At 39.5% G+C, this 25,919-nt stretch overlaps 1 protein-coding gene across 2 annotated transcripts in view; it reads right to left on the bottom strand.

Annotated features, from left to right (window-relative positions):
* The window catches only part of NEK6 (NIMA related kinase 6), a 68,917-nt gene that overhangs the window by 20,400 nt on the left and 22,598 nt on the right, over positions 1–25,919 (bottom strand). The window contains exons 2-7 of one of the 2 annotated variants that reach the window (XM_037400908.1): positions 23,301–23,425; positions 14,183–14,323; positions 12,783–12,845; positions 7,226–7,336; positions 3,626–3,734; positions 2,265–2,372 (exon numbers count right to left, since the gene is read on the bottom strand). In XM_037400908.1, coding sequence (XP_037256805.1) covers positions 2,265–2,372; positions 3,626–3,734; positions 7,226–7,336; positions 12,783–12,845; positions 14,183–14,323; positions 23,301–23,393 — 625 coding nt within the window. In that variant the 5' untranslated portion in view covers positions 23,394–23,425. The remainder of the gene's footprint in view (positions 1–2,264; positions 2,373–3,625; positions 3,735–7,225; positions 7,337–12,782; positions 12,846–14,182; positions 14,324–23,300; positions 23,426–25,919) is intronic. The other variant, XM_037400907.1, reaches the window with a different exon arrangement.

Here is a 25,919-nt window from a genome sequence, read left to right as displayed (position 1 = left end):
GGAAGTGCCCGGCATCACAGCCTGGGTCCACACGGGTACTGCACTCTGGTTTGCAGGGTGTTCATCACTCGCAGCTACTTAAACAAATGTCTTAATTAAACCAAAACCAAGATCAGTAGATTTCCTGCTGTTACAAAACCTGTATGTCTGGCAAATTACCAACACACACACACATAAAAAAAGGCAAAGAGCTTCAAGTCTGCATATTTTTTGATTGTTAAAGCCTTCTTTTTACTTGGATACAAGAGCCACTGGAAACGGTGATGTGTTCATCCCTCCCACACCACACCACCTTCAATATCACTCACTGCTGCTCCCTTACTGTTTTGCACCTTATTCACCTGTTTCCAGGATGCTGTTGATTTGATGAAGGGCAAGGTTCATGCAGAAGAGGCTTAACTCTTCCTACACGAGCCTTCTCAATTAAGAGAGCGCAACCCTGGTAAAGGTCACAAGCTTGGCTTACATGTGCAGCCAGTTTCCAAGCCCCAATTTATTCTTATTAATATAGTAAGTGCAGCAGTCAAACTAGATAAGATCATATAATTACACATGATCATATTTTTTGCCTGTTCAGATGATGTGATTGTAACTTTCTGTGAAGAGGATTTATTTTAATCTATTAAGTGTAGTGTGTATATATCCTAGGATAGCTTTTGATGCAAAGGGAAATCTAGTGTTTTATTCAAGTCAATTATCTAAATGGCCTGCCCCGCTTTTTAAGCACGCACAGAATAAGGTATGCATCTTCCTTTCTTGTCCACCGAGAAGCCCCAGTGCTGCTGGTGAGTATTATCAATTAAGTTTGTACTCATAGAAGAAACAAATGAGCAAGACTCACATTCAGTGGAGGCAACTGCACAAACAGTGAAACACCATGTTCCAAAATCTAGTCACAGCGCTACATGTAAAAGAGCTTAAATACTGCACTAAAAGCCAAAGTTCCTTCCGTGCTGTAACACAGAAGTACCTTTGCGACTCAAAATAATTGAGACCCATTAATAAAACCAGAAAAATCAGCCACCTCTCCAGAGGCTACAGAGACAATTATGGAATACTTCATACTATAAGACTTACATAACTACTGTAAGAACTATATGTATAGTACACTTTTCTATAGCATTGTAGTTAATGCCAATGGCAAAAATGAGGGAGAGAGGAACCCAGATGCCCTAAACCACTCAATTTCAATTCCCAGTAAAATGCTGGAAATATCATCATGCTACTTACAAACCACAAAAAACAGAACAAGAAACAAGTAATCACTATCATTATGACTGGTTCACAAGTATCATGACAAATGATAATTTTTTTTTTCCAATGATAATGTAAGAGTCTTCAGAGGGAAGGAAACACAAGCAACAGATGCATTACACCTTTAACGCTTTTATCAAGGGCTTATATAACTTTACTTATAAGCAAACTGTTAAATCTGTCTAAATGAAACTACTTAATGGATGCAAAATTGGTTGGAAAAGCAGTTTGCTAAAGTAGAATGCTACTTCAAGTGAAACCCTGCAAGACAGCCACTAGCTCTAGCTCTGTTCAACACGTGCATTAATATGGGGGACTGGCAATGCTTTTGCCTTTGTGGGTAACATGAAGGTGAGATAAACCAAAGCACTGCAGAGTACAGAATAAAAATTCAGAGTGATCACAAGTAGGAGAGTCTGGAAATGGGATACAGTTCAGTAAGAATAAAAGCAAGGTACTACACTTTGGCAAGAACAACTAGCTGCACTGACAGAAGAGCAGCAAAACAACCTTCAGATATGTGGAAAACATTAAGAAAACCTGGATATTTAAAGCCCAAGATAAGTTTACAGTGAAGTCCTTTTTTGGAACAGATGAACCCGGAGGGCTCTGAACACTGCCCTCACCTCAGATGACAGTCACAACCCCTGTTCAGGCTAAGATGGCCAACCAGCATCTGCTAAAAATGGTGGTGGTGCACCATGTAATTCCACGAAGCAGAGCACAGGCAAATGTGCTGTCTGGACTGGAAAAGCTGCATTTGTTCCGTTTCTTATAAATCATACACTTACCAGGCCAGACTTTCCAGAAAAAACAAAATTAAAGTGGAGTTTTAAAACAAAAAAATACTTATTAATTTCATATGAAGAGTATTTAAAACATGTTATCACAGAAAATATAGTATGTATCAAGCTTCTGTCATAGTAGGCCAACAGACATCATTTCTTTTGAACATCACAGCTGACAATGGTATGGCAGTGCTTGCTTAGCGTCTGTGAGTACCATCTTACCTAAGGAATGTGCTGCAGTGGTTTTAGAACTAAAAAAACGGCCTAATCCAAGATCTCCCAGCTTCACCACCCCTGTGGCTGTTATAAAGACGTTGGCTGGTTTTATATCTGCAAGAAGAAAAAGGTAAGAGGTCAAAGCCACAAAAGGTTACTTGGTTCTAATACTGCAATAGAAACATAGCCTGGAGCGCGCTCTGTACAAAAGAGGCTTGAGCAGAACCGTGTTTCTTTTTACCTTTGATAGGCTGAATCTTCCAAGACTTCAAGCTACACACACACACACACAAATCAGAGCATACTTCCCAGCACACAAGAAATACCAATGAGGGAAAAAGTAAGAAACAGCACAACAGAAGAGAGGCAACCTCTAACTGATGGAAATCAAGAGCAGTAAGTCTGTTTCTCTTTGGAAATGATCATTTTCTACAAGAAACTGTACTGCCCACCATTGTCCCCTCACAGCAAAGGCTAATTACTGTCCCACATACATATACATGAGTTCTGGGCTCTATATACAGTCCAGTTTGTTCACAGAGTGTAAAAATTACCAGAACCCCAGTTTCTCAAGCAGTCATGTCAGGACTGAGTTAGTGAGGCTCTTTGCTCACATTAAAGCAGACTAAAATGTGTGAGGCTCCAAATTTCAGCCACCAATTACAGACCTAATTCAGGTACAACTGATAAACTGCATCGGGTTGTCTAAAGGAGGAAAAACAACATCACACTGCTGAAAAAAATAGTGAAGAATTCAGTACTTCAGAGCAAAAGGGAAATAACAAGCAGCAGAAATGGATATTGGTGTCTTTTGGGACATTTGCATTTCCTGGGTCAAGTCCTTCACAAAGGATTTATGCTGAAAGAATCAAGGTAATTTTTGGATAGAGCTCAAAGTTATGAAAAGTTCTAAGACAAGAGATTCAAAAATAATTAATGAAAATAGAGAACAGGTTATGAGAGTGTGGGACATATTTGTATTAATCTTTCAGAAAAGCTTGCAAGACAGAAAACCTCTTCTAAGCCCTCTAAGGTCACAGCTAATATAATGAAGACTATCTTAGAGTTCACCGTATCCAGGAGTCTCAGCATTTTACTTCTGACACTCCTCTAATGGCAAGTTTGACACTTCTACTTAATATCAGCGTCTGGAATACAAAGCAGCTCATCTTCCTAATACCACACTCACTTCGGACTGAGTCCTTTAACAATGAGGCAAAGAGACAGAAGGAGAAATCCATCTTGCAAGCTCCAGCCTCTCTAAACATGCATTGGCTGAACATCAGCATAATTGTTTTTGAATGTAGGCGCTTACTAATTGGAACATTATATTATTATTCAGTGAAAAGAGACTGAATTAATGTTACCTCTGTGCATCACCCTGCGGGAGTGCATGTGTTCAACTGCACTGCATAACTGCACAAAATATTTCCACACCGTCCTTTCCGGGATTAACCGTTTCTGCTTTTTAAAATACTGTGGGAGGAAATAAATAAAAGATCAGTGAAAAAGCAACATATTTGACTCGTTCCTGGACTTGTGTTAGGCAGCTGCAGGTTGCTCATGTCTTCCAGATCTGCAGCAGCATGACTTTTCTTCTGATTAGCTTTTAACTCCTTCTCTCTACATGTAAACTTCAGTGCAGTTCACTAATTAACAACTATTATGAAAAATATGCTTAAATAGGTTTGACATTTTTGAATGGACACCAATTATAATTACCATTAGTCTCCTTAATTACCCTGCAAAACATATGTAATGCCTCAAAACAATGAATGTCTCAAATATTTTGCCTTAAGTAACAAAAGATCATAAAAAAAATCTTGTAAACATTCATTATTGTAAAATCTATTAACAATGATAAGGTAATCTGTTCCTCCTTTTTAAAAGATGGCTAGAGCATCAATAAAGTATCCATGTTTCTTCTGTGATCAGGTAGAATAATACATTCTATTTCATGTATAATAGGAATACTAAATCAACCAAACTATCTCTAGTGAGACAAAAAGACACTACTGATCAGGAGACACACAGATCTGGAAAAAGATCATTTTGTGTGCATTTATGCAGTGCCAACTATAGCTGAGTCTGGATTCAGTGGACCTCTGGGTACTAATAGCTCTCAAATAAAATAATTGTAAGCATAATGCACACAATATGAAGGAGTGCAGCACGGTGATGGTTCCCTGGAATACTGAAGTTGTCCTCCCCAGCAACTTATTACAGGAATAAATAACCAGCTGCATGCTTCAGCAAAGGGTAAACATTATGTACCTTCAGCTATTCTTTTACCATTTCAGAAATACGCAACAGCCATATACATCACATAGAAAGCATGACTGCCTCCTCTGAGGCACCCCAAAAATCACACTACTTCGAATTACTGGTCCCCGACTTCTCACTGCTTCTCCCTGTGCTAGACCACTGAGCTACTTCATCCAGAGCATTAACAAAATACACATGTAATACACTTCCAGAAGTTTATTTATCCTCATCCTTTGATATACAAGGTGTCACTGGATAACAACTAGCTCTGAAACACTGTACACCCTTCTAGCACACTGCAACTGCATCTTTTGCATCATACCCTTGAGAATTTCCACCAGCAGCATGCAAGAGCAAGAATAAAGGAAGGAAATTCGTCATTGCCCCTTTCTGCATCTTGTGCTTTTTCCTCTCAGTAGAGACATCTGATGTCCATTGTCACATTTTATATTTTATGTGAAGTGCTGTTACTGGTTCGTGTTTGACTCAAGTAATGGCAAATCTTCTTTTGCAGATCAGCTGTGAAGGGGCACAACCCTGCAATTCCCCAGGCAGCAAATCTGACAGATTGCAACAGTTTCAAACCAAAACTTGATAGAGAGCTCAGAGAAATTACAGAGGGTGAGGGATAAAGTGTTATATACACAATAAAATTCTTTAATTCTCATTGAAGTATTTAAGAGTGGACATGCAAGGCCACAAGTGATAAATTTCTAAATGTCATGTCCAATCAGATTCGCCTGACATTTACAAGAAAGTCCCAACTCTCCAGTGGGTTATCCTGCAGCACTCCCTTACATCAGCTTTACAATACCTCATAAATAATGCAGGCACCAGGGGCGTGACAAAGACAGTCCCTGTTTTTATCACTCTCGCACCTTCAGAGTGTTGTTACTGCTGTTCCTACCACCTCCTGGAAACTGAAAATCCTCACGTAAGCTTAAATTCCCAAGGGGTGGGGGTGGGGGCAGGCAGGCAAATTCCCCTTCCACAATTAAAGCTATATTTAGGACGAGACTTTTGTTACCTCTTGGTTTTAGGCGTCTGTCCGTCCTGTCCCCCCCCCCCCCCCCCCCCCCCCCCCCCCCCCGGTAAATAAATAAGGAATTCCAAGATTTGTACCAATAGGAAATCATCATTTATATGACCTTGAAAAAACCTAGTGCATCTTCTTTATGCCTGCAATAAACATGTGGGAAAACAGACCAGGCTGGGGAGCGCTGGCAGAAAGAACACAAGTTGCAGTGCTGTTCAAGTTATCAAACTAAGAATCTATAAATAATGTTTTGGAAAAAAGTAACTCCTATTTATAAAATGACACAAAAAGTAATTTTAAAAAATTAAATAACCAATCTTGGTAGATAAATGAACATATTTATCAGTAGAGAATGTTTTAAACTAAAAACTGTAAGTGAAATAAATGCAAATATTTTATGTGATGGTATCTCACAATTATGTAGGTAAAGCTTTTTATAAGTTAAGATTTAAAAATCAAGCAAAACACTTGCACACCCCAGGACGATCACAGCTCTAACTCCTGCTCTCACAGCTCTCGCTTTCTTTCCATCTTTAACCACAACTACAAAAAGCCTGAGATAAACTGCAAGTTTCCCAGGATCTGTTGGGAAAAGGGTAAAACATACAAGAAGCCACAAGAAAACACCAAAAGACAAAAATACACACGAGCTCTCCCCAGGCAGGACAAGCTCTGTCTCCACAAGGCCAAGTGAGCCCGCCCAGGACTCCGATGGTCGCCCAGGACCCCAATGGCCGCGGCAGCAGGCGGTGGCTCCTGCTACTGAGCAGCTGTATCTGGAATTTTGGGGCTCTCCCCAGGAATGGCTCTGCCAACTGCCTGTTCCCAGCTCGCTCCCCCAGGGGGACTCTCCTGCGAGATGGAGCAGATTCTCGTGGATACTGTAAATTTAGCTGTTGACTATGGACTAAATGGATAACTTGTTTGACAGCCTTTGGCCTAGTGCCTCACAGCTCTGCTGGCAAAGAAAACAAATCTGTTAATAAGATATTTTAACTGTGACAACAAGGAGGAGGAGAACTTTCCAAACATTCATTTATGATAATTACAGAATAATGATGGCAAAAAAACAGGTAAAACACGGAGAGAAGGTTGAGAGTGCTAACAAACATGATATAACACATCTGTTCTCACAAGGGATGTATGTCTAAAGATTAACATGTCAAAGAAAATATAAAAGCAGGTGGTAACAGCTTAACTAAAGCTGGTTTGCAGCAATACAAGTATTCCTAAGAGCAACATAAAAGAAGAACAAGTACTTGAAACATTTTCTCAAACCCAAATCCCCACTGCAAAGAAAGTCAATACACTTTCTTGAATGTCTTCAGAGTGGCAGACAGGCTATGTGAATAGCAAATCTAACAATAATTAAATGTCCCCATCAATCACAGACTGGATAAATCAACCTTGCAAATAACACATACGTCCCACCAAATAATACAGAGGCTTGCTCCCTCCAGAAGCAGTGACCAGAAGCAAGCAGCATAGCTTGGTGCATGTCAAACGCCACCAGGCACTTCAGTTTAGGCTCTGGAAGCACCCTGTGGGTGTGCAAAATTGCAAACAGAAAATAAAGTGCTTCCAGCACAGATGTGCTTACCCCCACTGCCACGTGTCTGCTTAACCGTGGAAGTTTGTAGCACCTCCAGAATCAACATGTCCTTACCTTAATCATCTGAGAGAGATCACCAGCGTCAGCAAGTTCCAGGACAATGTTAAGTTCATTGTCTTCAATAAAAGAATCCAAATACTTAATTATATTGGGGTGGTTCAGTTGCTGCAGATAGAGGGAACGCAAGAAAGAAACTTAGAACGCTGTAGTAACAACTCCAAGATACAATACATGTACTGCTTTTGTAATCATTATGCAAAACAGTTCACAATAGGTGCAACTAGAAACTGTGCTCTGAGTTACTGTAGACAAATATCCTGTAAGAAATACAATGTATTGCAAGTACAGCATAATAAAGTGTCTTGAGTAAAAGCAATATAGCCTAAAATAGCGTGAAACAACCTTTTCCAATGTAAGCTCACAAAATATTTAAAATCAATGTCCCGAAAGAAGCTTTGTTAAGCAGTAACTGATCCCCACCCACCCCTTAAATATAAACAGACCCCCCCCAACTGTTGATTACGGTACACCTTGACGTCTCTTTGCTCCTTAGAACAGAATTAAATTAAAACTCTGATGGAAGAAAACAATGCACAAATTACATATGTCAGTTTATTCTTCTAATTATTTATGCTTGCCTCTTCAGTGATTACTTCTTTTCATTTCAGGTATAGCTTCCTATATTCACAACTGCTATTGTAATTTTCTTTTTTCTCCTACATTTCTTAAAAAATGGCATCTTCTCAGATTGTTACATTTTACTCATGGGACTAAATTAAGAAACAGGCTCAAGAAATTAAAATTTGTTTTAATATTTTATGTCTGAATTTCTTAACGTGGAAAACTGTAATTGCTTAGAAGATAATGTACTATCTAGAGATCTCTTTGCTCATTTTGCTTTAGATTATCTTTCTCTTGTGCTCTTACAAATGCAGTAAATTTAGAAACTACTAAAGTGAGCATTTCATCTACTAAACAGCTGTGACTCAACTTGTCTATTCCAGGGGTTACAAAGCCAAAAGAAACACTGTTATGATCCATCACGCTAATCACTCCTCTCTGCATGCACATTAGGGGATAGATTCTTCTTTGCAATGCCTCGACACTAGCACACATTAGCGTTAATGGGATCCATGTGCAGGCATCAGGAGAAGAACATTCCCACAAGCCCAAGCCTTAAATAAATAAATAAAAGTCACAGCCCACCATTTCTATAGAAATTTCTTTTAAATGTCTGCTCTCAGGTACCCTGACTGAAGATGAACTTTGAGTGAAAAAAAAGCACCAAACCCCTGAGAACAGCCCTTGGCCCTTAATGCACACTGGGGTGCCGTTCCCCCCCATCACCACGTGCACCATCGTGACAGAGACAATGCCTGGGTACTGCTCTTGTGGATACAGGAGAGCCTAGGATTTAGGGGATGTTTTCTGTCCTCCTTAGGATGCTCTGCTGGGAACTCTCCCCAGAGTTCCCAAAGGCATCAAGGAGTTCAAGCAGTCAAACAAGCCTTTTCCTAACCCTCAGCACCGCGTGCCAATAAAATACAAGAGCAAAACACTACAACTGCAACAGGGAACGAAAACCACACACTGCTGAGGCAGCTACTACACCAACATCTTCCCTGTCCTGACCCCAGCCTTTACTTAGTTTATTTTGTATAACAAAGCCCAACTTAGTCAGATCCAAGCACTGCTTAACCAATACAAAAAATTTAAGTACCTTTTTTGTGAGACTGTACACACATTTTCTGATGGTTTTTATTGATTTGAAGAAACCCATTAGATCTAAAAGAGGAATGTTTCTTCTATTACAGTGAAGTATAAAATTAAAAGCAAATAAACAAACCACCCATGCCATCATGCTCGCTTCTGTGGTAGCTCTTTTGATGAAGCGGTCTCCGAGGACTCCTCTCGCAGCAGCAAAAGCTGACGCCACCCTCTGCAGAAACCAAGCAGAGGGACGAGTGCCCCAGAAAGAGCCTTACTAGACTCTCTTCTCTGCTGGAAAACCCAGCAGACTGCCCATGACCTTTCAGAGGTGTGAATGCAGAAGTACACATTTTTTTTCCTCTAATTCACGGACCCTTGAACACTGTTTTCCCAGCCAGCTAGGTAAACCACTATGGATAAGCCAAACTTCCATTCTCCACTCTTTCTGTCGTCAAAATTTTAAGTACATATATTGACTCTGGGTTGGGTTTTTTTTAATAACTACTGTATATTCATGCAGCGTGGAAAAAGCCACCTGAATTTTCTTCTGTATATTCATTCTCACCAATCCTCAAATGCACAAAACATTACAAACACTTTATCTTGGGTTAATGACATTTCCTATTTCTTTAATGCATCCTAGAAGTCCAACGGCAGTTAATGCCTGATGTGTATGCACAGCAGCACTGTCAGCACGAGGCATGCAGAAGGGTAAGCCACCTCTAAATGAGTGGCTGTGGGTGCTGGCAGCCCAAATGCTGATTACAGCTGTATTACTGAGCTGCTTTGCCTAAACCTTTTCGCCAGAAATACACTGAAAGGAACATAAAATTTCATCTCGCTTCTGTTAAATTTTGAATAATTATAGCCCCTTTGTTCCTGATATAGAAGTCTTTGATCAAAACAGAAAAAGTACTTTGACAGGGATGGACTACAGTAAATCTATGCAACTCCTTCACAAACTCCTCAATGGTCTACATTAAAAATAAAAACAACAAATAAAGAAAAGCTCTTATAGCAAATTGTTTTAGTAATAGTCTAAAAATACTTCATACTAGACACCAGAATTTAGAAGTAGCAAGAAGTTTTTAAAAATATCAATATCCCATATTACATGGCCAGACACTAGACATCTGCAAGGCAGACATGTACATCACATCTACAGAGTGATGAAAAAATACCTGGATTGAGCAGGATTTAACCAGACTCTAAAATACTGGGCTGAATCAGGTCCTTGGCACACTTTATACTTTCTAGACATAGGAACAACTATCTTAATTGATAAACTCAGGAAGTGAAATTTATTTTATCTTCTAATACAATGATGCTAAAAATGCTGGAATTAAAATTGAGAATAGTCATTCATTTAGGAAAAACACACTTGTCCTGCTTTCCTGAAGCTGCACACATGCTATTCCTAAAGGAACCAAAATGTGAAAAGCTCACAACAGACCCAGAAACCCCATGAAATTCCATAAAAAGCCAGACCAGAGGCCAAGCATACTCCGCAGCAAGAACTTAACTGTCACTTTTAAAAACTTTCTCCTGCTTCCAGGCACAGACTGTTCTGCCCCATGCTGCATAAGCAGTAATGCCTGCTGCCCAGCCCCAAGAAGGGAGCTGTGTCCTCCTCTGATGAAGCAGCTCTGAAGCTTTTAAACGTGACTAAAGCTTTTAAACGTGACTTTTCACAACAGTCCCAACACAACCACATCTTCGGTTATTTCTGTGAAGCTGTGACAACAGCCAGTTCTCACAGAGTGAAGAGTGATTAATTAGCAAAGGATGAGTTGCAGATATATTGATCTGATCCGTTACTCGTCTTACGGCACAGAGTGATGTGTGGTCCAGCTGCTGACAGACACACCAGCCCTTCCCTGCCCACAGACAGGCTCTGAGTGATGCTGCCTGCAGGAACAGCCTGCGCCTGCACGGGGTCAGCGAACACGCTGACCACAACAGCATCGTAACACAGCTCCAAAATCGGTAACTTCAACTTTGATTACTTTTTACTTACTATCTGCTGATCTTCTCAGAAGCTGAGCTACACACATCTTGGATAACATTCAATGTATTTTGTTAGCTCTGAGTGGAAAGCTAGTAGTCATTTGAAGGAAGTGAACTACACACAATATTAATATATTCCCTTTGCATGTCTAACACAACAGGATTCAAGCTGACTTTTTAACGTACTCAAACTTCAGAATCTTCAGATGGAGCTACACAACTGTCCAAGAATTGTTGAAATTCAACAATAAAGATTAATTAAACTACCAGCACAATAATGTTTTGCAAAATAAACAGCATATTAGTACCTTCCTGTAGACTGCCAGCAACTATGCCTGCTCTTCCCCTCACCGCAGCTAAATGAATTTACTGGTATGTTTTCTATTCTTCTACAAAATACCATGCAAACCAATCCAGTTTTACTAACCAGTATTTTTCAACGCAGAATTGCACTTTGCTGGTCTAACGGAAACTCCATCCCACCAGAGAGCTCCAGCTACTATTTAAAAAACAATCTCCAACAAGAAGCTGGAAGCATGGCAAACATGCTACCCTGCTCAGAAGACAACCACTGAAGACTTCAGAACATGTACAGATACTGCTTAATTCCAGACAAACAGAGGCTTTTAACTTAAACACGTTGGCTCAGAGACAGGTAACAACAGCTTTTGTCTTCAAAAGGAGCTAATTCAGGCTTCCAATACTGCTGCAGCTAGACAGCTTTGGTGATGGTATAAAGACTGGGGAGAGTAAGTAATTTAAATGACTTCAGCAGTGGATAGGGAAGCCCTACACCGCTCAGTGTATCATATTAGTGTTCACAGCAACCGTAGTTTGGTATCTGGCTTCTTGGAGAACTTGTCTCTAGCAGATGAGGTTGCCTCTGGCCACCCCACATGGGTGGCTAGGCGCTGAGCTTCTGGAGGCTCCTGTCAGCATGGGTATTTTATTTTCAGTTTCCTCTGATTCTAGTAAATGTGCACATTCTGCTCTGAATAAATCTAGTGCAAGTTTACAATATCTTCCATAACCAGACTTCAAGACAAAACTGTTTAGACTACCTAGAACCCAAAAATATCACAAATTCTGGCTTTGAATGTTAATGTTGGCATTATTTTTCTCCATGACTGTTAAGCAACTGGATCATGTTCACACAACATCCTGTATGCCTTTGCTGCAGTCTAGCAGACTCAAGCTTTGTCTACAACTGCATGGATATAAATTGACAATTTAAATAGAAATACCTAAAAACACATTTAGAAAATGAATTATTTAATACTTTTAGAATTAAATTTGACTAGCTGAACTAAAATTTTAGCCTTCTACAATCTGTTGCATTTACTCAAAATACGTATTTGAAGTGCAATGCATATATATTTCCTACCAACATTTTGAAATAAATTACCGAGATGGAAAAAAGCACTAGTTTGTTTCATCACTTAAAAAGTACTCCTTGGTTTCATCGCCTTTACCTACACTACGATTTTTCATGCGTGTTATGTGTGTGTGTGTGTATATATATATACACACACACACACACACACCCCTTTTCTCATTTAGCTAGTTCATTAATTAGCTTATTTTAAAGTGACAAACAAAACACGTAAAGGGCAGAATTTACATGCCTCTCAAAGAGGAGTACTTGCTTTTTTACAACAGAAAGATTAACAGATTCCTTAGACTATAGGCAAAAACCTCAGTAAAATTAAGTTTTAAGCCAAAATTCTTGCATCATGTAGGCATTCCAGTTTGCAAAAGAAAGCACAGTCTATTAAGATAATTCTGTCTGATACATAAGCTTTATTTGCTATAAAAGGCAAGTGACTGTTGCCAACCTGAAAACAATTTTTTTCTCAAAACAAAAAATGGAAAAAGTCATTGTAAAAATTCTTACCTTCAACAGGTCAATTTCTTTAATGCAATCTTGCCTAGCCTTGGCATCCATCATTTCAAAAATCTTCAAAGACAAAAACATAGAAGATTAAAATGAACAACAAAAGGAAGATTTTTATATTTTAACAAGAAATTGGTCTTTTCTCTCCTAATTTGTATATCCTCTGCCATAATGAGTATTCACACAATCCCCAGATCAAAGAAAGATCAATGTTTTCTTTATTTTGAACCCGCTAAAGGGCCAGGAATAGAGTAAAATTAATTTTAGAACCCGTAGGCAATATTCTAAGCAGCAAAAAAAATAAAGATACTACTTTATGAATTTGCTGTTATGATTTTCAAAACATAGTTATCTTAGTTACTATTAATTTCACATGGTAAATAAAAGATAAAATGTTTACTTTTTTCTTTTAAACAGAGATAATAGCTCCCACTGACTTCTCTGTAATAATTAACAATAATATTGAGCATTAATATTCATTTTGTAATAATCAGGGAGTAAGGCACTAGAAACATGAGTTTAAAGGATGTGATGAAGGATGAAAGGCAAATGTCCTCAAACAAAATGCTGTTCTGAATGCTGCACAATACTTCAAGCATTGTTACAAAACTATACTGCTTGCAGTAAAGTTTTTCAGAAATTCATCTAAAACTCCCTCAGCAAGCGCAGGCATTTTCCCCTTTGTGTTCATGTTCTCCTGATTCACCTCTGTCACAACAGCAGTCTCCTAGCTAAATACCTATGACCATTAGGAGCTCATTCTTTCACACACATTTAATTACGATTTAGTGAATCCTTTATAAAAAGTAAAACAAAAATTTAAAAATAAATACGAAGTTGCACCATTACTACATAATTCTGATTTAGAAACATAAACCCACTCCAGGATGACGAGGGGTAAAGGCCACGCAGTGCAAACAGACTGCTCAAAACTGCAATGGGGTCCCACATAGGGTACACAGGCTATAGGCAAAGCAGCCCCAGAGAATACAGCCCAGGGGCAGGCAGGAGCGCAGTGGGGCCACCTGGCCTCTCGCATCCAGACGTAAACTGAGCACCATGAAACTATCCTGACCTAATCAGTTATTTGTAAAACTGCTTTGAGACCTTCAGAAGCATTATTTTTTATTCTGTATCTTGAAATAATAAAGAAAAAAAAAAAAGAAAAAAACTCCCAAACTGAGCTAAATAAGAAAGCAGAGTGTTGGGGTTTTTTAGTGTAAAAATATCAAACCAGACCATCCAGTGCTCTCAAAATATATTTATAAAGCATTTTATTGCATTATTATTGCTGACAAAAGAATACTGAAGGTAGTATCCGACTCAAAGTAATCTGTGTAGAACTTAAAACATTCCCATTTTACTTGCTAAATAGTAAGACTTTGAACTTCAGCGCTCACCTGAACTTTCTTTAATGCCACAGGTTTTCTGTCCAGAAGACAGGTTGCTTTGTAAACTTCGCTGAATTGTCCTCGTCCAATCTTTTTCTCTATCTGAAAATCTGCCAATGTGCAGCGATATGGGTACGATGTTAAATGTCTCTGTTCAAGTAAAAAGAAATTGTATCAATGAACTAGAAAAAGTGATGCAAAAACATGAATTTGCATTCCCAATCTGTCTTGTTTACAACCACAAACTAGTGGTTTCTATTACTAATCACATGCAGGACAATCAATTCCTCCCAGTAAGGATGGCCCAGCAAGATAGACAAGAAATTTGTTGTTGATTTGGTGTACGATGGACAACAGAGCGGTCTGGCTTTCCTTTTCCCACCTTCATTTTTCTTCGTCCACTTCAGACAATTCTGTACCAGAGCAGTCGCACCATAAAAGCACAGCATACAGCCACAAGTGCACACACATGTAATGGCAGGACTGGGTAAAAGTATTAACCAAACTGAAGCATAAACAGCTACTAAAAATGTACAGAACAGAGTTAAGATCGCCAGATGTACGCACCCTCTTGCTCTCATTGCTGATGGTCCAAAACTTAATCTAGGCTGATCAGCCTATAGATAACTCTGACCATAAATGCATTAATTCCTAGTAACTATATTAGTAACATAGGCTGAATTAAGTTAAATGAGTTTTTTAAACGGGAAATAAAGTCTTGCCTTCTGTGTAAGTAGCTAATTGGTTCCAAACTACGATCTCCCTAGTTACAGACCCTCTCATCAACTTTGCCCGCCTGTGTCACTTGGGAGGTGCTGATGCTTACTTCTGAGGTCCCAGGTAAATACTCAGCCAGGGAGGTAGACACAGCGTAACGAGGATTACATACTCCACAGACTAGGAACTGCTCCCTAGAGCCATTCTGGTCTCTTCTGTAATTAACATGATGCTAACCAATGTTTAAAAAACGAATTATGGAAATTAATGACTTAAAGTTGCCATGCACGCCAAGTAGAATATTTTTAAGCTTCAGCATCTTGAGCCATTTCAGAGTTCCCATCAAAAACCACAGAAAGGCAAGCACACAGCAGAAGCTGGGGGAGGCCTTCCCAGGGATGCAGCCATCATTCACAGCTGAATCCTCGGCAGGCAATCCCAGCAGCAGCTCCCGGGAGAACGGACCAGGAGGGCTGGATGTTTGAAGAAGGCGTCATTTCCTAACACAGAGGGCTGGGGCTGGAAGTAAGATTTCAAACACAGGTAAAGCTTTCAGGTCAGCACCTTTTACCAGCACTACATACAAGACAGCATGAGGATCTCTTACAGTGTCTATTTATTTTGACAAGTTAGTAACTCTGGACTTCTTTGCAACAGAATTAAAAATGACTACTATCCAACAAACAAAAAAAAAATATCAATCAAGGCATTTGAGAAAGCTTCCAGATTTCAAGGCGCGCACGCAACTCTGAACTACCATCACAGTTACTTGGCAGAGGTTTCGTAAACAAAGTTGTAAAATTCAATGTTTTTAAGAAAACTCACCAATAAAGTCCCCTAAATAGTAATTTCTGACCCACAAACTGCATCAATCAACAAGGACAAGCTATTTTGAAGACTGACACCTTTAAAGCCTCTTTACCACAACAAACGCAGGAGAAATCCCCATGACGAAAGCTACTCTACTGCAGGCATACTCAAGAAAAATGATTATGTTTTATAAATGCTGATGATACAGAGACACAGCTGTAAGTCACAAACCAGACAGTGAAAAGACTATCAGCTCTCCTCACTGTCACCTTCCCCCTCGTCCCTGTGGCACTGAGATGCTGTTTGCTGCTGGGGCTCATCCAGCACTTCCCCGCCGCTGCCCCGTGTCAGTCGCCAAGCACTTCCCGAGGACAGTGCTCCACAGTTCTGGGAGGGGAGGACTGCTGCTGAACTGAAAAGCTTAGAGCTTATGAACTCCCGAGGAGACAAAACCACAACACTAACATCCAGCCCATGCCTGCTAATTCAAGTAGGCACCTAACTGGAAATTTAACTCCAGGCCATCAACATCATCAGCTTTCTTAGCTTAAATTCCCTGAAAGAGCAAACCCACTCCTTTTCAAATGAAACGACACTTCAAGTAATTATTTCTGAAATGCCAAGGCCACAGCTAAGTTTTTCCATCTATCACCATGAGCATTTGAATACTCTCATACTACGAGAAGTGGTTTTCACTTCTCAACGCTAAAGATGACAATAAAAAATTTAATTCATGAACAATAACCTACACAAATACAGCAGCTGCATTGAAATTTGCAGTTATACATAAAGGCAAGTCACACGCAAATAGGAAGTTAATTTCATCAAGTATTTCCTTTGAACAGTTCAGGAAGTGTTTCCCTGTTAAGGGCACTTTAGTTTCCCCTGCGCTCTGAAGGAGCCCCATCACCCACCTCACTGCGCAGCCACCGCTCCCTGCAACCAAAGCCTGCCGGGGCAAGCAGCGGGAGGGTACTCGCAGTACCTGTGCCATGCTTGAAGCTGTACCGCATTTACAAGCTGTAACACAGCAAAGTAAAACTTAAAATGAAGATTCAGTATGTGTTTCTCCAAGTTTTGCAGTGTCTGCCGTACAATAAAATGAGAGTACCCTCCCACTGATGAGAAAGAAGGTAGCCTACGGGTCATCAGCTAAAGAGCAGAATGTGAAAAGAACACTGCTTTATTAGTTACATCAATTTCACTGGAAGTTACTAAATTATCAGCAAAGTAAGGCAACCTGGGATGAAACCAGACAAGCAAATACTCAAAGTAATCAGCCCCTGCAGCCTCCTCAGTTTAAACTGGTTGCAATCTCTCTCTGCAGAGATTTGATAGGCAGCAATAATCAACATACATTAAAGTAATACAGGAGTATTCATCTCATTCCAGGAACTGCTAACGAAACATTAGTTTACATGCATTTTTTGTGTGACAAAACCACCAGAAGACTGAACACAAGTATTTGTTCAACTTGATTGGTAACTAACCAGGAACATCTCCATTTCCTGACTGTTTTACATATGAGTTACTAAACAAATCGGGCTGTCCGGTCAAATCGCTTTACCCAGCCAAGACAAAGGTGTTAGTATATAAAATTACAGAACACTTTTTCCTAATTAAAAAATAGAAAGGAATGAAAGCATTTCCTTCATTGTGAACGTGTGCCTCCTGAGCCATGCTCTTCTCTAGCAAGAAAGTTTGAGCAAAAAGCTTTTCTACCTGGGCATTAACATTCACAATAGAGCTAGCAGTTTCAGTGAGATTTTATGAAGCCACTACCACAAAACTTTCTTTTTAAAGAAGAAATCCTTGCTGAAATCAGGGATGGTATCCGTTTGCCCTTCATAAATCATTAAACTCTGCGTTTAAACCAAAAGTGTTTAAGTGTAAATTAATATTTTAAGCATGTGCCAAGAAGTATCTAGCAACTTAACTTGAAAATATAAATAAATGTTAGGCAAGTGACAGGGTGTATGTGTGTGTCCTAACCACTTTCACATGGTTAGCACATAAAGTCTGCTTGCCATGCTGGAGGTAATGCTGGGTGATGACTGGACACCTTAGCTGATATGTTCTGGCATCCTCCAGGACTACAGCTGCACATTTACATATGCAATGACCTAGATTTGCATTTGCTATCACAACCTATCAGACCTAATTAAAGTAATGGAGCTTTCATACAGGCTAGAAGATGTTTGATTATGGTATAAACCAGAGAGCATGCTCAGGCTAGACCAAACATAGCAAGCTCCCTGTTGATTACGGCAGTCCATCTTCCCATACTTCTCTGTTTAAAATTAACCCTCTTATGCTTTACTGTACTGAAATGTAAGCAGGTCACTCTTCTAAATACTGTTACAAGGACACATTTAGAATACCTAAGAAATACCTACCTTCTCAGAATACCATCCCTATAGCCTGGCCTTGCATACATTTAACTTATTTCATGACTTCTGACACGGGAAACTCAATTTTTTTCAAGTCCTTCCATGTTTAACCACTACAATTTTTCACAAAGCTGTCAAAGAACCAATACTTCTCCATTCAAATAAACCATGATCTTTATTTCTGCAAACCTCAACAGTCTTCATATACAGGTATGAAACGTGTGTAAAATTACATCCTGCCATCATCTTCAAACCTGTTCATCAAAAACAGATTTTCCCATTTTCAGGACAGATTCAGGTGCAGTGAAGGGTTCAGGTCTACATGAACACAGTAAAACCAAGCCAGTAACCCTGAAAAACAGGTTGCAAGTCAGTGATTTGAGCTAGAATGAAAAAAAGAAATTTTTTTTAAAAAGGGGGGGAGGGGGCAACCCAAGCAAATAAAAACCCCTCCAACCACTGGATGTCTGAAGATACTACGACAATTGGGCTGTCCGCACATTTCTGTTCCCAGGACAGCTGTAGGAAGGGGAGGCTGGGAAGAACTAGTTTTGAGACAAAAGCTGTTCTCTTTATCCACACAATGAAGTCTCATTCTTCTACTACTCCATTAAAAAAAAAGCGCCAAAGACAAAAATCAATTAATTTCTTATTTGAATAAAGAGGCTATTCATTTTAAAGATGAAATACAGAGATTATTCCAAGAACAAGCCATTCTGGACAACATCTCTGGCATACATGTCCTCTTTCAGATGTAGTCACTGATGCGAGAGCAGAAATTGCAAAGCTGGCAGAAGCATGCAATGACAGCCCTCGTCACAATACTGAAGGGAGAAGTTTGCCAGAACTTTCAGCCTTAAATTTTGAGGCATTATGAGATTTACTGCAAAATAGAATTTGTAGGGTTTTGCGATACTGAAAAATCCCAATGAAATAAAAACTTCATATTACCTTGTACACACTGAACAGATATGCTGAAAGAGTAAGAAACTGCAATTAAAGATTAATAGGTGTCACTATAAACCAGATTATAAAGCAACGCAGGCAAAGACAGAAGATGACTGTTAGGAAAGTTTCTTGCTATATACTTGCTCCTTGGTGACAGGACCTAGTTTCTACTTATGCTTCCAGATTTTGGGGTTGTCTGTTATAGTGCTACCACCGTCGCCTGACCACAGGCCACTGAACATGCAAGAACACAAACATGTCAAAACTTACAACTGGAGATTTGATACAAAATCCTTCACACACTGCTATAAGCATGTGTAGACAGGACAGCTACGTAACTGAACATGCTTTTTGTACTTCTTTTTTAAATGAGTAGTTGTACAGCTCAGAATTTGTATTTTGGGATAAAGAAGAATAAGGAAAAAAACCTGTTCTGTAGAAAGACTTTCAATCTCCAGACTAATTAATGTTTGGCCAATAAATTATTTAAGAGCTGGGGAAACCCTGAACTGTCCTGAGAAAACTGTCCAAGCAGCCTTTCCTGCAGCCTCTAACCTGATGTTTCAAGCAGAGGGAAGTACTGGCAGACTGGCGACAAAAATACTGGTAAAATACTAACATGCTGCAGAGGAATGCCTGTGCGGCTGCTTCTCCCAGAGGCACAGAAAAGAATAAGCCTGAATGAGCTGAAAAAAGGGGAATGTTCACTGCTAATTGCACAATATATAAACCCAGAGTGCTAATGTTAATTGATAATAAAGTCAGTTGTTTTACTGCTGTCTGATTAGCATGTGGAAAACTGGCACTAGTCATCAGTCTGCACAAACAGCTACAAGGTCACAAGGTATTTAGATTACTTGTAATCAACCTAAAAATTGTTAAAGATTGGTTAACCAACAGTTAAAAAGTCAGACACTACAATCTTTAGATGCCAATAAAAGCATCTTTCCTGTAGAGCCATGAAATGAAATATTCTTTAGAAGAGTAAAAACATACTCGCCCAATTAATTTTCTGAAATCTCATTAAAAAATTTAGCCCGACTAAGTCATACACTTCTGACCTGAATTTTAATTATCTTTATGCTGCATATAAGGCTTTTTCTGATATTTGCAATGCATCATTAATTTTAAAGGAATGGTTTCCTTGCTTCTAAAGTGCATACTTCATCTGAATGACATTTACCGTAAACTAATTTCACCGTTAAAAGACATCTGTGATAGTAGATGGGGAAGCTTCAGCCCCTCCAGTTGAACACATATACATTATGAGTAATGATTTACTATCAACATCAGTGTTTCAAACATCTTTATGACATACAAAATTATACCCCATCTCCATTCAATAATGCCTACCTAAAAAGAATTTTGCATACTTTGAGTTTGAAATTCCAGGTGAATTTATGAGAACACATTAGAACAGATTGATTAAAAAGAAGAACTTCTAAGCTTACAGAGATGAGGACACTTTTAAAATATGGATTATCCTTCAAACAGGTAGTCAAGTAATTATTGAAGAATACATCCAGTTTTTCAATTTGCAGCTTCAAAACTAGACTTTACAGTCATCATAAAATATACTTAACCTGACCTGTCACCTAGAATTTCAAGTTTGCTAAAGAACTTGGCTTGAATCTCTAAGTATTAACATCCCTATCAGCAGATATTTGTACTAGCTTACAACAAGGGGAGAAATACCAGCTTGAAAATAGTAGACCAAGGTGATATTCACAAATTAGTATTAACATAGAAATACTCTAAGCATTTCAGAAACAATAAATTGAAGAGTCTTTGTTGCTAGACAACCAGTTCAAATCCATCTTCAATTTGCAGACCAAAATGAAACTACCATGAACAGCTCTGCGAGTATATAAAAGAGTTGTTTAAAAGTGAGTTATTGTGTTTATTTAGTATGAAAACTAAGTCAAAAATTATAGCTCCATATTTTTATACCACTGATCTACTCTTAAATAACTTTTACTGCTTACTGCTATAAACACTAAGTAATCTGGAGACTTAAATAATTGACACTTTCACTTCAGAACATTACTAGGCAATGTTTTCCCTCCTGCTGATGAACTCCTTCAGGGTAATTCTAGGCAGGTAAGGCAGTCAGAAGCTAAAACTGATTTTATTGAGCCTTTTTTATATTTATTTATTCACTTAGTCTGATACCTTACCCACAGGTCTATACTAACTAGTTATAAAGCAGAAATAACACCTCTATCAGAATGAAGGGGTGGGGGAAGAAGCTTTAACACAACAATATAATTACATGAGAAGTTTCTGCTAGAGGAGCACACTGTCGCTCTGGTCTTTTTGGAGGTGACACTAGTTTTGAATGAAAGGGCTGGAAGGGAGAGAGTGCCATTCCATACAAAACCCCCTCCTCATCCAAGGCTCTAAAAGCTCAAGTTCTGGTTTTTCTGCTTAAGCTTTTAACCCTGCCATTCACAACATTTCTTTTAAGTTTGGTCAATTTTTCCTTCTCAAACTTCTCTATCTTCCAAAAGCTACTATATAGCATGTCTGCATTACTTGTATCTTCAGAAGAAAGAAATAATGTAATTTTGGATTCTTCCAGGTAATAGGTACCAGAATAATAAAAATTAAATACAGTTATGTTCCTGCAAAATGGAAAATCAGAAATATGTAATAAGGAATCATATCAAGCCATCAGTGTAAGGTAGCCTGCCCTCTAAATAGTACAATTTTTGTTAATTTCTAAATTGAGCTTGCTGAGGAGACACGTTGTTTTCAGTTCTCTGGTAGACTATATTTTCATCATCCAGCTTTTAAAAAAAATATTATTTTAACAGCAAAAACAAAGGAAGTCTTTCTGCAATCCTAATTCCAAACTAGATCACTCTCAGAATGGTTAATATACTCAGAGACCTCCACTAACACCACCTGGATATTAACAGACTTGAGGGGAGGTTTCATTGAACAATGACCATACAGCAAAATGAGCCCACTCAGCATCAGCATTAACAGCGTAACATAGATTATTAGCTACTAATTACTCTTAACTATGTCATTACAAATTCTAACATGTGCTCCAAGATGCCATGAATGTATCTGCTGCACAGGAACGCTTCCTAATCTTGTTCATGAAATAATTACAGGGGCTCTATCCTGCCAAATGAGGCAGTAATTAACCCTAATTGCTCAAAATGCAACTGGCTAATTCTAGGAGATTAATCAAGGGGATTCAATTATTATTAAATGACTTAATATGACAAATTGCTGCATTAGGAGAGGGGGGCTTTGCTCCATACAACGTTACTTTCCCAGCAGTGCAGCATAAGATACATTCATTGCTGTACTCCGTGGAAGCAACCTCCCACTTTTGCAAATCCTATCATCTTGTGTTTGATACAGCTTTCCTAACCACTGCTCCTTGTTTGAGGAACCTGGATCACCACTGCACTGCTCGTTCAGAATGACAAATTAAGACCCACAGACCCCTCCCCAAGGTAACGTTACACCACAGTTGCAAAAGTCTTTCTTTCTGACAGCTCTTCCATGATGCTTTTTGTTTACTCCTTAAAATACATATAGGTAAAACTTGATAGCTCTGATAACAGACAGCCTAAAAAAGGCAAGCAGCCAGAATTCACAAAATACAGATCTCATGATTACAGCGAAGGGACTGACACCACACAGAGTGCAGGTCTAACCCCAGCTTTGGCCCACTTCTGCAGAAAGGCAGGGAACAGAGCGATACATGAGCCACTATAGTGAAACTTGATAGTAGTACAGACAAAACAGATTGCAGGAGAGATTCCAGAGACCCACAGGAAATGAAGTCAGATAGCCTACAGTTCCATGTAGGATGAACTTTTTCTTTTATTTGGTAATTACCTCATCAGCTTTTATTATTAAACCATAAAAGGAGATAAAATACATTTATTCACTTACACAGTCAACTGCTTTTCTTTGGCCTTTTCTTCAAAGGATCAAAGAGAAGAGAAAGCCAACACAGTACATGTTTTTATAAGATGACTGAAAAATACTTGCTTTAAGCAAAATTCAAACTATTTCCTTTTTCTCTTATTATTATCAAAAAAACTGGATTCAGGAAACTGGCTGGCTGGCAGAATCCCAAACTGGATATACCCTAAAACTGCTGTAACTGCACTATAAACAGAGGAGAAAAAAAGAAAAGAAGAAAAAAGGCTAAACGCTAAGAAATCTATAGACCTTTATAAAAGGAAGGGAAGAGAACCCAGAAGGAGAGAGATTAAAGAGACACATGCACTTACCTGAGGATCATGCTGGTATTCCTGCCCTGGCAGCTTGCAAAGAGGGTTGTTCTGGTCCCCTAGATGATGTGGATGGTTATGCTGCCCTTCCATGGTATCATACCAAACTCTGCCTCACAGTTCTGCTGGAGTTAAAAGAAAGAGGGGAGAGAGAAGTCTCATCACTGTCCATCCAGCACTGAAAGCAAGAAACTGTTTCCAGGTATGTGCCTACACGTGGTCGTCACACATGAAGACAGCAGGAACCGATTCCTCCCCTTCCTTCCCTCAGATTGACTCCTCCATACAATTCTCGAGGGGAGAAACCCCTTATCTGCCACCAGCTCCAGAGCTCAGCCAGCCCCTGACAGACCAGCACAGAGACCCTGCTGCCACCTGCGCGCTGAAAGGGGCAGCAACAGGTCACAGCTACCCTCACGCTCCCCAAATTACAGAACAAAAAAAACAGTATCACAAATATTACCGGTATCATTTCCTATTAAGCAAAACAGCAGAAAATGGGTTTATTTGGTCAGTAGTACGTTACCCACAACAGACAGTGCTTTTGTCAACTGTAACAGCAGCTAGCGTTACCTCCCCTAGGACTACTGAACCTAGACGATCCCCTATGGCATCAGACACGTAGCAGACAATTCAAGAAAAGTTAGCACGTTTCCCTTTGTAAAACAAAAAATGGCAACAAGTCCCACCAGACAGTTGTAGCCTTATTTGGCCAGAGACAACCTAAAAGTGTAACTTTACCCACATTCCTTCTTCCCTAACCCCAAATTAAAAGTTCTCATGCAGGTTGGCAAGACACACGAATCAGCAGCTAGAAACCATATTAGATTCAACAAGATCAAAGTATTATTGTAGGAACAAACAAGCAAGGGAAAATTCCGTGAATTAATTTGTTCCAGTTTCACCTGCAGCAATTACTGGGCACAGCTGTCCAGCAGAATTTCCTACAAAAATTACAGAAATTAAGCAGATGCGGTGTTGGAGAAGAGAATCCAGCAAGAGTTATCAGATAAAGAACTTAACTGTAAGGACCTAAAAAGAAATTCACCATCACCGTCTGCAATGATTCTTCATTTTCATTCTAAAATTACCCTTCACCCTACAGAGACCAATTCAGCCTCCCCTCCTTTTTAAGTGCAAGGTGAAGGTCTGAGACACAGCACCAAACAAAATTTAACTCTCATTTATGCTGCAACATAAAACTTCTACACATCACATCTTGCATCTACCTTGAATCAAATTATTTCACAGTATCATGAGATTAGTTTTATTTTGAGCAGTATTATAAAACCAAACAAAAGTTTGCAGGTAACAGGAAGGAAGGAAGGGACACAAGGTACTTGGTTGAGAGGGCTCAAAAAAGGGGTTATAATTAACCATAACACAAACCAAGTAGAAGGAATGGGAAGTGTAGTAGTCAGTCTCCATTTTTCAGAATTTAAAACAAAGAGAAAAAGAAAGGAAAAAATTGAAAAGTCAAATTCCTACAATGTTTGAAAGATGCAAAGGAACTTATTTCCCAAACTGGATGTACCAGACTCGTCATCATTTAAATAGGCTGCTGGACATTTGAAAACGCCATCCAGGTCCAACACACAGCAGTACAACTGCTCATCGCCACGGTGCAGAAACACCACGTTCCTCCGAGTGTGTGTGTAACCGCCGTGCCCAGCATCAGGCTGACCCCTGCCCAAGGACACCAGCCATGATGCTGAGACCACCCCGGGCAGTTTCCACACTTTCCACCTCGCAAAGTCCCTTCCTGTAGAGGGTGGGCTCAGATGCTGCCGTTTCCAGGCCAACACAACACAGTAATCTGAAAAGATAGCCTGCTCACCTTCAAAAATGGTGCCGTGAAGGGCAGGTGGTATAAAGAGCTGCCCATCAGGCAGCCAAGACATTCCCAGTGCTGGAACACCACTGTGATCCCAGATTAACTAACCCTCCCCCGACACAGAGCCCTGCGTGGATTTCAGGACTGCAGTAGTAAACATTAACAGGGCAGTTTTGGGCTTTTGGCTGAAAGCCTTCCAGACACATCTGTTTGCAGAAGTGTAAGAGACTAAACGTATACATATTTTCTAGCCCTTCTAGGAAACAAAAACCATATTTGAACTATTACCGTCGCCATCCTGACTCTGGAATGAATCCTGCTAGTTTTATAAGCTATTTAGGGGACATCTCAGAGGAGATCACAGTGCTCCTTGCCCCATGTCACGTCAGGGGTCAGGCTCTAGCCCCGAGCAAGGCCAGTCCTCAAAAAACATTCACAGCATACACAGAACACGCACAATAAATGCACTAACATCCCTTCTCCACAAAGGGCTGTATGCAGGTTTTTTGGGCTTATTTAAGAATGTTATTCATAGCTAGTTATTCATTATCCACACACGCTAGGCAGTGCGTAATTCAGAGTCGCATTGTTGCTGTCCTTAGCAGCGACAAGAAGCCCAAGGGTGACAAGGGAAGATTTAGTGGCCAACACAAGCATTTGCAGAAACTTGCTTGAAGCGTTTTGGCAAGTACTCACTCAGTGAAATAACACAACCTGACCTCATTACTGTATTAATAGTGCATGCCTGGCACTTGGGCAATGACTAACTTAATTTAAAATACAGA

The sequence above is a fragment of the Falco rusticolus genome, chromosome 9 (assembly GCF_015220075.1).
Source record: "Falco rusticolus isolate bFalRus1 chromosome 9, bFalRus1.pri, whole genome shotgun sequence".
NCBI classification, from domain to species: domain Eukaryota; kingdom Metazoa; phylum Chordata; class Aves; order Falconiformes; family Falconidae; genus Falco; species Falco rusticolus.
The sequence above is the reverse complement of the archived record's forward strand: the minus strand, read 5'-3'. Positions and strand labels throughout refer to the sequence as shown.